Consider the following 13,555-nt stretch of genomic DNA (forward strand, 5'->3'; position numbering starts at 1 on the left):
TGAAATTTGTATGTAGATAATTGAGATTGCTTAACAAAAAGTACCTTTGGAAATAGTGCTTCACATCATTTTGTGATGTTCCATGTGGAAATATAAGAAAATGGTTTAAGTTTTAGTAAAAAAATCATGGTTATCTATTCTTCCTTCATGTCAGATAATAGTAGCCTTTTCCTGGCTGATCCATAAATAAAGAATAATGCTTTTACGGCTATTACTCTATTACTATGTATGGCAAAGTTAACAAGACAAAAAGTATTGCTTGTAAAAAGGAAAACACTGTAGCCTTAGGGAATTACAGCTTTTGTGCTATGCATTTTGATTCATGTTCCTAAAATGTCTTAGTTATTTCCTTTCAATGTGTGGTTGTGAAAACTTCATTGCATTACAGTAATTACATTCCTGAAAAGAGTTCAAATGCAGAAATTAATCTGTTCACTGCATCCGATGGACACCAAAAAGATGTGAACTGTCTCATGAAGGTTGAGAGCTGTATAGGGTTCCTGCTTTTGGGCTTTTGTTTTTAGTGGTCTGCTAGTCTTTAGGGTCAGCTCAAGACTGGCTTCTAGACGCCCTTTCTGCACTGCTGTCAGGCAGTCCTGCTCCAGAAATGCCTGTCCCTGGGAGGCAAGCGTGCCACCACTGGGGAGGTGGCTGCAGAGCCAAGGACCGGCTGTCACTGTGAAGCTTTAGCTGGGAATAGTATTGACAACAAGCAAAACTTTTATTTCAGCTTTTAATTGACTGTCATAAGTAAATTCTTGGTACATAAGACTTTTCTTTATACTCTTTTTATGTGCATAATTGTCAGATTTTATTTAAATAATTTTATACACAATATTGGAATAATCTGTTACATTAATGCACAGCTTAAAACAGTTCTTATTTACACTGATCACAGAAAGACAGAGGAATGAGGACAAATACTTTACATTCACCATCTTTATCAGCATTTTAAGTATAGGTAACCAGCACACATCACACACATCCATATCCATATTTATAAGAAATGTAGTTGTTTCTAATTACACACATGGGCATGTAGGTGTCTCCCTTTAAAAAAAAAAAAATTGAAATGCCATTTCCCCCCAGATAACCAAAGACTTACAAAAAAAGGCAAATGGACCTGCAGATTGCACAATTAATGGAATCAGGCATGGAAATGTGGTGGCTGTGTTTGGATGCTTTTGGTCACTGGGGTGCTTTGGAGAGTATTTTTACTAGTGGCAAGTTTTGAACTCCTATGAGAACTTATTCCTGAAAACTGCAATGTGATCTCTTGCTTTGGAAGTAGACCTACGGGACACTAACACATTTGATTTAACGTTAAATTGTCTAACAACACAAAATTGCAGCCAAAGTATGCTCTGGATTTTTTTGGTTTTTTAGAATATAAATTAAAAACACATGACTTCCTTTTATGAGATTAAGGCAGAAATGGAGAATATTGTGCTACAATGTGCATTTAGCTGTAGATAATGCTTTATTCTCCATTATCACATTTTTACATTTATAATCAAAGGCCAACATATTATTGAACTAGACTGGCTGACTACAAAATCTTATAATGGAGAAATAGGTCTTGTGTGATAACCTTGTTACATCAAAGTTGAATTTCTCGCCTTACAATATACACTTATATTCTATGAAAATTAAAAAAACTGGTAAAAATATTAAAATATTTCCTATACAGAGGTACCTTTATCTAAGGTAAAGTCTAGTCACCGCTATAAAAAGACATTAAAAATTAAGTAAAACTGGTGTAAACCAAGTAAATTCTCACTATAAAGCTTTTATGTGTAAGGCAAATCTCCATCAGACCTATTAGAAATTATTTTCAAAATGTACTATTTGGAGTTTCTCCCTTTGTAACTGATACTACCCACAGCAAACAAAAGCTAAGTCTTGCAGAGAGGCTCAGAGAGAGTGCAACATAAATTACAAATGCAGGTCACCTGCAAGTTTGAGGCTTCTTGCCAGTGACCTAGAAACAACACGACACCTTTAAAAGAGAGCCAGTTTAAGGCTTAGTAATTTTCTTAGTTCACTGGATTTATTCTGTTCCCTTATTAAACAAATTAAGCAACTTTTGTTTAGTATGGCAGCTAAAGAACCACCTTTAGAAAGGAGGAAGGCAAAGCACACAGGTGGCCCCATCTTGCTGTCAGTGCTTAGGCAATAAAGGCCCACTGTTCTCAACGTGAAAACTAATGGCAGTAATGGTTAACTTACATGGCGGCTGCACTGCTGGACTGAGACTTAAGTCTCTCAGTTTCTCCCCTCCTTGGCTCCATATTTCTCCCCTCCTTGGCTCCATATCAACCACTTGCATCTAGACACCTATGTGTTCTTCTAAGGAGGACAGTTTCACTGAATACGATCATGGTATCTGTGTTATTTAGAGTCTTCTGGCTGTCTTCTGTTTCTGCATGCTTCTGCTAGGTCAGTCATAGAGAGATTGCAATTTGTCTAAACATATTCTCTTTCTAAATGGCAAAGGAAAACTAATCAAATTCTGTACTTAAAAGCAGCTATATTACACTTAGGTTTTTCTGCTGGTTGAAATGTCTTTATCTGCCACCTAGCTCTCTATAGTAGTCTCTGATGCATGTAGATGCATCTAAATTCAGTCTCAGGCAGTGAACAGTATCACTGCACAAATTACTCACCAGCTGAGGATCTTGGTCCTATATTGATTTATTTTTTATTAGGTACAATGTGCAAAAATCTGAAATTTTTTGGCCTAGGAGAAGTTTCTCTCTGCATGGTGTGGCTTGTAAGTCTTGTCATTCCGCAGTTAAGCTTAAGCAGGCAAAACGAAATAATTGTACATCTAATCACAGCTAAGGAACACGTGCATGCCTGTTCGGTCAGTCTGAGTGGTCTTGGCAGATTGTCAGCAAAAACTGTCCTTTGAGAATATGGATTAGAGGGGGGCAAGTGCTTGGTGAAATGTTGCCACTGAAGTCTGAGTTAAAACAGACTGAAATGGCTGAACAAAAAACAATTTTCCACAGCACAGAATCACTCAAACATGGATGTTTGAGATACAACTATTCCCTATGTATGATCCTCTCTGAAACTCAGTGATGCTAGGTCACAGATGTAACAGGGCTTAACTGGAGGCTTAACTTCTGTAAATTAAGTTCTGAAAAGATTTCCCGACTGTTTTGCAGTATCCTGTCCTAGTGTACCTTTTTCCTAAAGGAAGCCAGAATGTGGCTGGCTTTCTCATGTACCAGATAATATTAGTTTAGTAAATGAAGATCTGTAATAATTCAGGTGTCCAAGCAGCTCACAGATTCAGTCCTGTATGGTGACTGCTGGCCAGCTTTGCTTAACATAGTCCATATGCTACTTTCAGCTTGTATATAGATATGAATCTAGTAAGGTCACTTCAAGGTCCTGTTTCTGGCTTCTGTAGTGTATTATAATAAAGATTTTAGCTTCATATTCTAATAGTTTAACTTTCCACTGATTAGCTAGGTCAGCCCACAGTCACCAACAGGAACATGGGTATGAATCAGAGGAAGGTAGACTGAAGAAATGTTTTCCTGTGGAGCATACTTTCTGGAAGTGTTTCCAGAAGATCTGTCTCCCTGTACTATAGCCAAGACTCCAAAGTTGTTCAAGGGTCTAATCAGAAACATCATATTGGCCTTTAAATTAAGGAGGTGTAGTTCTTGCACATGAGCATATCTGTGGACCATAAATATTCTTAGCCCTGAGAAAATAAAGTGTATTAGAACAAACATATCCCATTTTACTGCTCTGAGAGGCTCAGAGCGCACACATAATTTCTGCAGGTAAATTATATACGGTCATTTATTAAGCTGTGGAAACTGGCTTCTGTCCGAGTCCTTCACGCGCATTTTAAAATGTTTTAATGGGGCACTGCAAATAAAACATTAGTAAGTCTCATCTCTTGAAAGTGCTGATCTACGGATTAAATTTGGTTCTTAGGAAAGAAATTCTTAAATGTTTGCCAATGCCTCATGAAACTTAGTCCAGGATATGAACGAAAGCTACTGCTCCCATAAAAGCAAGTATCCACTACTTCATGCTGTATGAATCGGAAGAACTGCAAAAGAGACATTAAAAGCAAAAGAACTTTCTATGTGGCCTCCTACAACCTAACAGTACAAAATAAACTTCATTTGTGTCAAAACAATAGCATAAGAAGTGGATGTATATACAAAATGTTTGGGTTTGACCTTTTTAAATAATAGCATTTAGATGGTATTTTGCTGAGAAGAAATGACCAATTATATGGAATTTCCTCTGGGAAAATTACATACAACATACATTGCACGTGCAGTTAGGGAACATGTACAACAGTAACAGCCAAGTATTTCTCCTACATTCTATATTTAAAATATCATGTTTGATCCTGGATTTCCTGCAAAATCCCTCACTATGGTAAGATGTCTTTCAAGTGTTGCCAGGGTGTGTGCCTCAGGGGCCAAACACTAAGTAGTACTAGTGCTTTTTGGACTGTTGCCCATGAAAGACCCACTGTTTCTACCAGAAATCTAAATCTCTGGAGTTTTTGTTAGGTAGCTTTAGAACAGTACCAAGTACATGGAGAATTATTCTGCTGAATGACAGCAGGAAGAGTACAAAGAAAATGGATGATCTCTTTCCTTGGTGCTAACTAACTTTCTGTGGCTTGATGTAAAAATATGGATCACAGGCAGGTCTTTTTCACTGACAGGAAGGAAAGTCAGAAGAGAGATGCTAATGTATGACAGCTGCTTCCTTTATCAGATTACAAAAAGACTTTCAGGAAAATATTTTCTAGAACTGTCAAATGAGCTATTTAATTGCTTCACTCAGTTCTTCCCACTGGCTTGTTACCAAAACAGCCAACATAACTAGCAAGCAGATGATACCGCCTCTTGAATAAGCTTGTATCAAAAATTTTCTTCTTTTGGAAGTGAGCTGCCTACTCCATCAGCATATACTTGCCATCCCACGGGGATATCTGGGAGAACACCAGTTCCCAGAGTGGGTCTGTTCCCCCAGCAGGTATAGCTGAGGGGAAGTGAGACCTGCTTGGCTGAAAATTCAAGACTGAGTTAAAGGAAGACTTGCAGTTAAACCCCATGGGTGATAAGGACCTGACTGGGTGATTATTTTTTTTAAACTGCAAGTGGTTGAACTGAAGGGAGATGAGTATTTTGGTGGCATTTGGTATTTTCCATATTGAAAATGTATTAGGCAGCTCAAAGGAGGTGCCTAAGAGGAGCTGGATGCCAGAGCTGAGACTTCTTATTGGACTGTCTGTACCGTATCACCAAGTCAAGGAAAAGAATATAACCTGGTCTTCACAAAGGTATTTGTCATTTGAATGGATGCTAGTTTGTGTCTAAGGGCATCATTTATTGTCCAAGAGGCATGAGGTAGTTGAGTATCTTATTCTGTGGGGAATTGAAGACATTGTTCTTCATCTCTGGGACAGAAGCCATATTATTTTTGGGGAGAACTCCTTTGGGCAACATCTTGAACTTGAAGCCTAGCTGTGCAGTCATGCAATGTGTAGTATCTTTCTTTTTCATTCGGGGTCTTCCATGTAATAAGATTCCTGCTTTCTCTGATTTGCCTGTTGTCTTCTGTATAGATTGCAAGTTCTCTGCCTATAAAATCTCAGAACAAGATGGCAATAAGTGCAGTGGAGTCCTGAGCTATAAATACTACACTAAGCCTAAGAAATTATGCAGTAATAGAAATAAAAATAACATAGTAGGTAATTGCCTTGGGAGTTGGTATTAAAAATACAATCAAACCCTAACATGCTGGGTAAAGCTGATTTCACTCCCATGTTAAGATAGCTTTGCTCCTATTTCAGAGCCGAGTGGTGATGAAATGTAACTTTTCCTGCATGGGTTTTGCTATACGGATGGTGATAATGGGGTGTGTCACAAGTGAACACTGATGCAGGTTGTCAGCATTTCCAATCATGAGCGAACCAAACAATGTATAATGTGACAAGCTATTAAAGCTCCGTGTTAAAGAGCCCCCAGCAGTTTCAAAACTTGGTAATTATATCTATGCTAAGAAGCTTTTGAGCCATGCCAAGCCAGTGACTGAAGCAGCTGTATTATTGAAAAGTAAGCTTTATAACAATGAGAAGTTTCTCATGTAGTTGAGCAAACAATAAAAATGGGATTAACTATGAAGTTGGTGGGATGGCTTTTTTGAAGCCCTCAACATACTTTCACTGTTTGGCCTCCTGTGTAATTACAGAAATAGAACTGCAACATTTGAAAATCCTTTATTATTGAAATATATTTAATAACAGGGTTTAAACAGCTATCAGCCATCAGTTGGACCAGAAAATATGACTTTCTTTATAATTAGAAGAAAGTATCCTTTGGGTTTAAAACCCTGTTTAAATAAAACTACTATTTGTCACAGAGACTCTTTCAGAAAAGGACAATACTTGATACGTTCCAAAGTATTGATTATGTTGGAGGAACAGGATAAAGAAGGAGAGAAATTCCCCTGACATTATTTTGAACAGAAATCCATGTTAAATGGAAAAGGCCAAAATCACTTGGGACTTTTAAACTGGGCTATTTTAAAAAAGGAAAAAAAAAGCTCAACAAAAATTGTATTATAAATAAAAAAGCCCCATCCTTTTAAATGGTCTTTTTAAAAAGAGGAAGCACTATATACATTTAAAAGACAAGCTGAATTGAATGTATAAAGGCAAAAAAATTCAGAGGTAAGGTCCAGAGGTAAACTCTGGGCTGGATTCAGCTGAGAAGCTACTGCCTCTGAAAATTACTATAGATCTAGTGATAAATAAGTATAAGAAATAACTGAAAGCTACCAAATCTAGTGATCACTGGGAAGATACTACAGTGATAAGTGACCACAGAATAAGAACAGCACCCAAATGCAGAGTTTGTTCTGTATCTTCTGCTTTGCATAATGCTACCAGAGAGAAGAGCTGGAATAGGCTTAGAGAGCTGAGCATGTCTAAAATATCCTTCTAAATTATTTAACACAATTTTACTGTGGTTTGGTAGGTGAATCCAGGTTAGATTATAATAGTCGCATGTTCACAGCAGGCGAATAAAGCCCAAGTTTGGTATTTTGGTGCCTCTGGGTAGATTATGTAATTCTAAAAATCATTCTCTCTTCTTATGTATTTTACATTCTTTGTTTGGAACAAAATACAGCAAAAAAAGATGAAAGTCTCTCTATTTGCACATAACTTTCATACTCAGCTGAAAAAGTCTGTGGAGTATGGATCATATGATAAAGTCATTTTAATTATTGATATAAGGGAATATATTTTTCATTAAGTACAGTGTGGTATTAAACTGTATTCTGTACTTAGCTGTAACAGGAATTCCGTTCCTGCTGCTCTTCAGCTTGTATAATTAACTGGACAGAAAATGGCATGGACATATACAGACAGCAGAGACAACCTTCTTCACCAAGAGAAGAAACTTAATAACAAACCACTGAAAATGAAGCACTGAGTCTTCACTTCAGAAGGATGCAAACTCATATCCCAAAGGATAGTATGGCAAGAAAGCTAATGACATTAGTACATAGTTAAAGTTGCTCTTTCCTCATAATTGAGATGTACTCTTTCCTTAGATCTAAGAATGTTCAGGTGTTGTTCATTTAAAATAGGTCACGGCATGAATATCTGAAGTAATTATTACTGTCAGAAAAGTTTAATTCACTTCTTCACGATAAAAGAGCATTTAACTTATGTTGATTGCTTTTTTTTCTCTGCTCCCCCCTCTTCCACTTCTGCCAATAGCAAAACTCACAAGTTTTGGTCATGTAGGGATCTCATGGCACCAAAGGACATAAGAAAAATTAAACAGAGTCTTTAAAGATTGTTTGAAGCCAAGTAATAGAAGGGAGGCATTGAGAACAGAGAGCAGATGTCTTCCCTCAAAGAGTCAGTAGATAAGCTCTGAGCCAGCCTGGTCCAAGCATAATCGAGGGAGCTTTGAACTTGACTTTTCTGTATTCCCAGTTTAGCTTAACATATTGGCTTTTTCCTTAACCTGTTGGTTGTCATATTGTTAGCCAGTGCTGAAGCTGTAAGGGAACAAAAGTAGTTGTTTAATAACATTATTGATTCAAATGATGATTGTGAGAGATGTTTTAAATACATTAGTTGACAAATCTAGAGTTACAAAGAGGTTTCACAATAGTGGATAGATTATAACTAAATTTCTGTGGATTTCTGTTTGCAGTGAGGAATGTGCTGAATATAAAGGCTATTTAGTCATCTCTCAGTTCAGTTTTAAAATTCAGGACTGCCGAACATATATGAGAAGATAATTTTTGTACTTGTTTGGTTATGGTAGTCAGTGTTTTGTTTACAAACTTAAACATCATGAACAAATCACTATGCTTTAGCTGTTCCTAGCTGTTCATTGAAGACAGCAACAAATTAATGTGCCCTAGTGTTTTACGTGATTTGAAGTGTCATTAGGAATTTACTTCTGAGGACAGTCTTTTCTAATTTAAGTGAAATTCATTTGCTTCCTTTTTGCCATTATAGATTTGGGTTCAGAAGACTGGTACTGTGTAGGAATGGCTGTTATAGCCCATTTGCACAGGAACATCTGCCTCTGGAAAAATCAAGTTGTTATTTACAGCTGGACATTAAATATTCAGACAACTGAGGGCAGGAATAGGGGAAAGAGAAGGCAGGAAGAGGTGCTGTGCTACTACATATTCTTGGCCACATCAAATAAATTGTCATCATAAAACAGGAAACCTTTTCTTCCTGCTTCCATTCTGCATCCCATAAATCTACACTTGGATTATTTCCTTTAAAATTCAAAATTATACTTCAAACAGTGTTTTTCAGAGTAAGCAAAAGGCAAATTTCTTTTTTCAGTACAAACATACAAACCACCACTATAAAATCTGGGTCATGTTTTGAGGTGATGTGCATAATTCTAGTTGCTTTCAACTTTGAAGACAGAAAGTGGTCCGGCATGAATGCTGATGAAGTGTAACAAGCCTCATATTTGCATCCTTTTTATCTTCTACAAAAAGGACTTTATTTCAATAAGCTCAATTTATTTGCTAAAAGGAAAGCAGTGTTTGGAATCCTATAGCGTATTTTTCATGGCTGCTTAAGAAGTCTCCAGCAGTGTTTTCAATCAACTCTAGGCCCGTGGGGAAAGCCTATTCCATATAACCTAGCACATTATATCATCACGGCCATTATGTCTAAGCTCTGACACTGGATATTTGTTTTGCTGTTTACCATGTGTTGTGGTACACGATTGGAGTTTAGGAAATACGACTTCAGATTGCTCTGCAATAACTGAGGGAGAGGCTGTGACCTGTTCAAATGCACATGATAGTTTGGAAATCCCTTCATCTCTTGCTGAAATCTCACTGTATTCAGATACAACCTAAAATACTGTATTCAAGTGATCTGTAAAATTGTGGGTTCTGCTTAGTCGAGGAAGGAAGGTGCCAAAAGCCTTCCAACAGAGTTGACGCATATGGTACTGAGCCTCCTGTATCTTGTCATGCTGGCAGAAAAACAGAACCACAGACCTGCAAAGGTATCCACTATGAGGAGATTGGTGCAAACCTGTAGTTGTTGCTAAAGAGAGGAAAGGGTTGGTATCAGGAGAGGAAGCATGGTGAAAGGAGTACAAACCTTAAACTGCCTGACATTTCCTTGGGCCACGAGTTGGTGCTCATTTTCAGGTGTGATGCAGTAAGCTAGTCTCTAAACCAGATGGGAAGAAGAAGAAAAAGTCAGCCATATGAAATGGGATTATGTCTGTAATCCCCAATCTATAATGGGGAAGTAGCATGAACTTTATTTAAAGCGGTAACTTAAATCTTTAATATCACTGCATCATGTGCCTTTAACTTAGTCACTGAGAGAACAAGCTTATTATAAGCCCCTTGGTATTAGCCTTTAATATAAGAAGCAAGAGTAGAAAGTTTATGCAAATACTAAGTCCAAATATTTAGCAAGTGCATATGGAAAAGAACATCAGGAACAAGTTGGTATCACAGGCCCTACATCCCCTAAATTCACACTTTTCTGTTAGTGCTGTAATGAGGTTGGTTAGTCCCAGTGGGAGAGGAAGGAGGTACTATTTCCCAGCTCATCTCCCTTGTCTACCCTATACTGTGCCATTTGGGATCACAGGTAGATTCTGGTTTATCATGAACTTTCAACCAACTTAAGGAGTTCCCATTAGACTGAGAGCATACCTTTCCCCGTACTTTTAAGAGCCATAATTTAAGGCATCGTATCTTAAGTTATTTGGATGTAATTTACTAGCCTTTTGCTATATTTCTCATGAGGAGACTGAAGAGTTGCTGTCTACTGGAGCTGTAAAAGATAAACCAGAACTTGCTAACACTACAAAATGAATGAGCAAATGTGTTTTTGGCCACAGGCTTCTTCATCCCAGTATCAGTAAACTTGTGCAAGCTGGCAAAAGCCTGTTGGGCCAGTACAAATTATTCTTTGACACTTAGACGCTGCTAGAAAATGGGTTTGTAAATCCCCAGGAATGGAAGAAAACAAAGGCCTCATAGAATTGCTGGAAATGAGAGCGAGAAATTGTGCACAACATTGAGATGTTGGAGCTGATGAAAACAGGGCAGGTGAAGAGGAGTTCCCGCTTTGGGGGGTGCCTTTCTGAGGTGAACATCGAGGTGACTGTAATGTTTCAGAAACACGGCATTTATCCCTTTGGGCCTGCCAGGTGAATGCGAGGGAAATGTGCCCTATCTAGGTAAAGGGTGAGATCCTATTTTCTGCTTAATTCTCTGTGTGGTGGTGGTTCAGTGATTTGCCCAAGAGCGTCAGTATCTTGCTACACCATTGTGTAACTCTAGCTGTAGGAAAGGAGAGCAATAGAACTAGGTATAAGTCAGATAGTCTAGATTAGGTTATACAATTATGACATGTGACAGGACAAAAATTCATGTGTACAGTGGTGAGGAGTCTTACTTCTGAGCACCATTAGATGTTTTAAGACTATAGATAATTTACTATGACAGTGATGGTAAAATTAATGTGATCAGTGAACCTTGATCCTGTGCCATTTTGAACTGATAAATAAAGAAAAGTACAGGGGGGTGAACTGTAAGGAAATATGAATACATTTTTTCCCATAGAAACAGGTTACTTTAAATAGGTTTAATATATTAATATTAAACATATAAATGAAGTTAAAACAACACTATTAAGGTTGCAATGTTAAACTTCTTGCTGTTACGCAAATCATTAGAATAAGGTGGTCACAAATGATTTCTTCCTCAGTTTCCACTTTATTCAGTGCACAGACCAGGCATACTATGCATGAAGTGAGTATAGGTAGTGCAAAATGCTTTTACTGAAGTAGTTAAAAAGCAATAGGCTAGATGAGACCATAAGTGGTGCCTATATCAGAATTGTTTCTTGATTTCCAGATCTATTTCAGCACCTTGGTCTACCTCGAATATTGAGTTTCTTCAAGCATTCTGATGTTAGTGATAAACACACAATAGAAAGATCTGCATTAATTTTAGCCTTGCAGAGTGTTGAAATAATTCCAGTAAATAGAGGATAAGGATACGTATATGACAGAAGAAATCAAATACGAAGTGGCTGCTGTTCAAGACAGAATACTGGGCTAAATGGAGCTATTGCTGTGACCCAATAAAGTATTTCTTCTGCCCTTTCTGGATGCTCGTTAAATGAACAAAGGCCATCCTGAACACAGGCCTACTTTGAGGGCACATCACACCCTCCCAGCATGTGGATATGTACTTAGAGACTCTTAACAATGCTAAGATAGGAGAGGTCTAAATTAACTTTGTACATGTAACAGTTTACAGTTAGAGTGTAGAGTGATAAAGCATACCCTTGCACTGAACTCTGTTTAGGTGGAGCTGTGTGAAGACCATACCTCAGTGCTGAATATGAAGATACCATAATTTGTATATTTTTTTTTGTCAATAAGGAAAAAATAATCTCATCAATTGGATTAATTACATGCATCAAAAATAATTTTTCAGAATTATTATGGTGCTTTTTGGAAAGCTAATTTCTACCTAGAAACTCAAACAGCATGCAGTAATCCTACCTCAAAACTCCAATCCATCTGACGGTTGGATCCAAAAGGTCACTCATAAGTAATAAGTTTCGGGAGTAAGAGAAACAAACTGCCAACTTAGATCCAGCCATATAATTTCATAGCAACATTTCATGACATTTTATTAGTGTTCCACTTACTTCTTTAAAGGTCCCACGCACATTCATAAATTTATAGATAATATAGGCAGGCACAAGTATCATTGAAGATAATGCTATTCCCCAGCCAATGCGATTTGCCCAGAGTGGGAAGGTGTAGTCATCGTAGGTCAGAGGTTTGAAATTTATTATGCTGACTATCACGACAAACTAGGAAAGAAAGAATAAAATGAACCACACTTCTGAGATGAAGAAACTTAGTGGAAAACGGATTTCATGTGTTTTATTAGGCAGCCACTCTAAGGTATATTTCAAGCCAGCTTTACCATTTACCTTCATCCTATTTACTTTGTGCCTCTTACCGCTTAAATTGTTAAAGTTCTCGATGCATTTACCAGTATTAACAGTTCATTTCAGCTACTCTGGACACAGATTATTTGATATTTTGGTGGGAAGATCAGGTGGTTGTCTGCTACTGCCTCATTTAAACTAATGTTACAGGTATAAATAAGGGATTCTGTAGTCAAGAAAAAACTCTGCAGGATCTATTGTTTTTCCCTTCTTTCTTTCCCAGAGGCATTAGGCTTCATTTAGAAGTTTTGTACCCATTTTTCAGTGAGAAGCATGATGCAAACTCTAGCATGATACGTTTACTGAAGAAAGGTCAAGCAGCCTTAAGGCCTGGAAAACGAAGTTATTGGGTGTGGCTTGGTTTTTTGTTGGTTTTTTTGTTTGTTTGTTTTTTGGTGTGTTTTTTTTTTCTGCTGATGTTACCCTGTCCAGTACTAGATGCAAAAAGGAAAGAGTGGAGCACCACCTTATTTCCCTCCTGTTAAATCCATATGGGTTGTGTAATATGCAGAGTTCCTTGATTTGGTTCTCTGGGCCTACACATTCTGCTCCATATAACAATTTCAAATTAGAGTATTTTGAGCCTAGGGTTTCAAAGGCTGCACAAGGAGAGTAATGGTGTGGGTTAAAGGAAGCTGACAGTGTAAAATCTGGTTAGAAAAATACTAATTCAATTTTGAGGTTTTTCTTGGGATGATGTACTTAGCTGCAGACAGTATGGAGAAAAAGCTTCAAGGAGATATTTCCTAATACCAGATACCTGACCAACCCCAACGTACCTTTATCTTAGAGAATTGTATTTATCATTAGGAACTGCTGTAATACAATACAGTCCCAAACAGGGGCCACCTTGCACTAAGCACCCATGGGATTGTTAGAGCAAGAATTATACTGAAGTCTAACAATTTTGTAGCCTTTTCCAAATTATCCTAAATTATATATATCAAAGAAGCTATTTCTGATTTTTTTTTTTTTTAATTTGTATTTACTATGCTTATGGTCTCA

The 13,555-nt window shown here is 37.4% G+C and overlaps 1 protein-coding gene across 1 annotated transcript in view; it reads right to left on the minus strand.

Moving 5' to 3' along the window:
- Positions 1-884: 884 nt before the first annotated feature.
- Positions 885-13,555, minus strand: part of SLC6A2 (solute carrier family 6 member 2) — a 79,426-nt gene continuing 66,755 nt past the window's right edge. Inside the window, exons 12-14 of the mRNA XM_009469218.2 lie at positions 12,242-12,409; positions 9,659-9,730; positions 885-8,067 (exon numbers count right to left, since the gene is read on the minus strand). Coding sequence (XP_009467493.2) covers positions 8,044-8,067; positions 9,659-9,730; positions 12,242-12,409 — 264 coding nt within the window. The 3' untranslated portion in view covers positions 885-8,043. The remainder of the gene's footprint in view (positions 8,068-9,658; positions 9,731-12,241; positions 12,410-13,555) is intronic.

The sequence above is a fragment of the Nipponia nippon genome, unplaced genomic scaffold, assembly GCF_047370975.1.
Source record: "Nipponia nippon isolate SJK-2023a ecotype South Korea unplaced genomic scaffold, ASM4737097v1 scaffold_7, whole genome shotgun sequence".
Lineage (NCBI taxonomy): Eukaryota > Metazoa > Chordata > Aves > Pelecaniformes > Threskiornithidae > Nipponia > Nipponia nippon.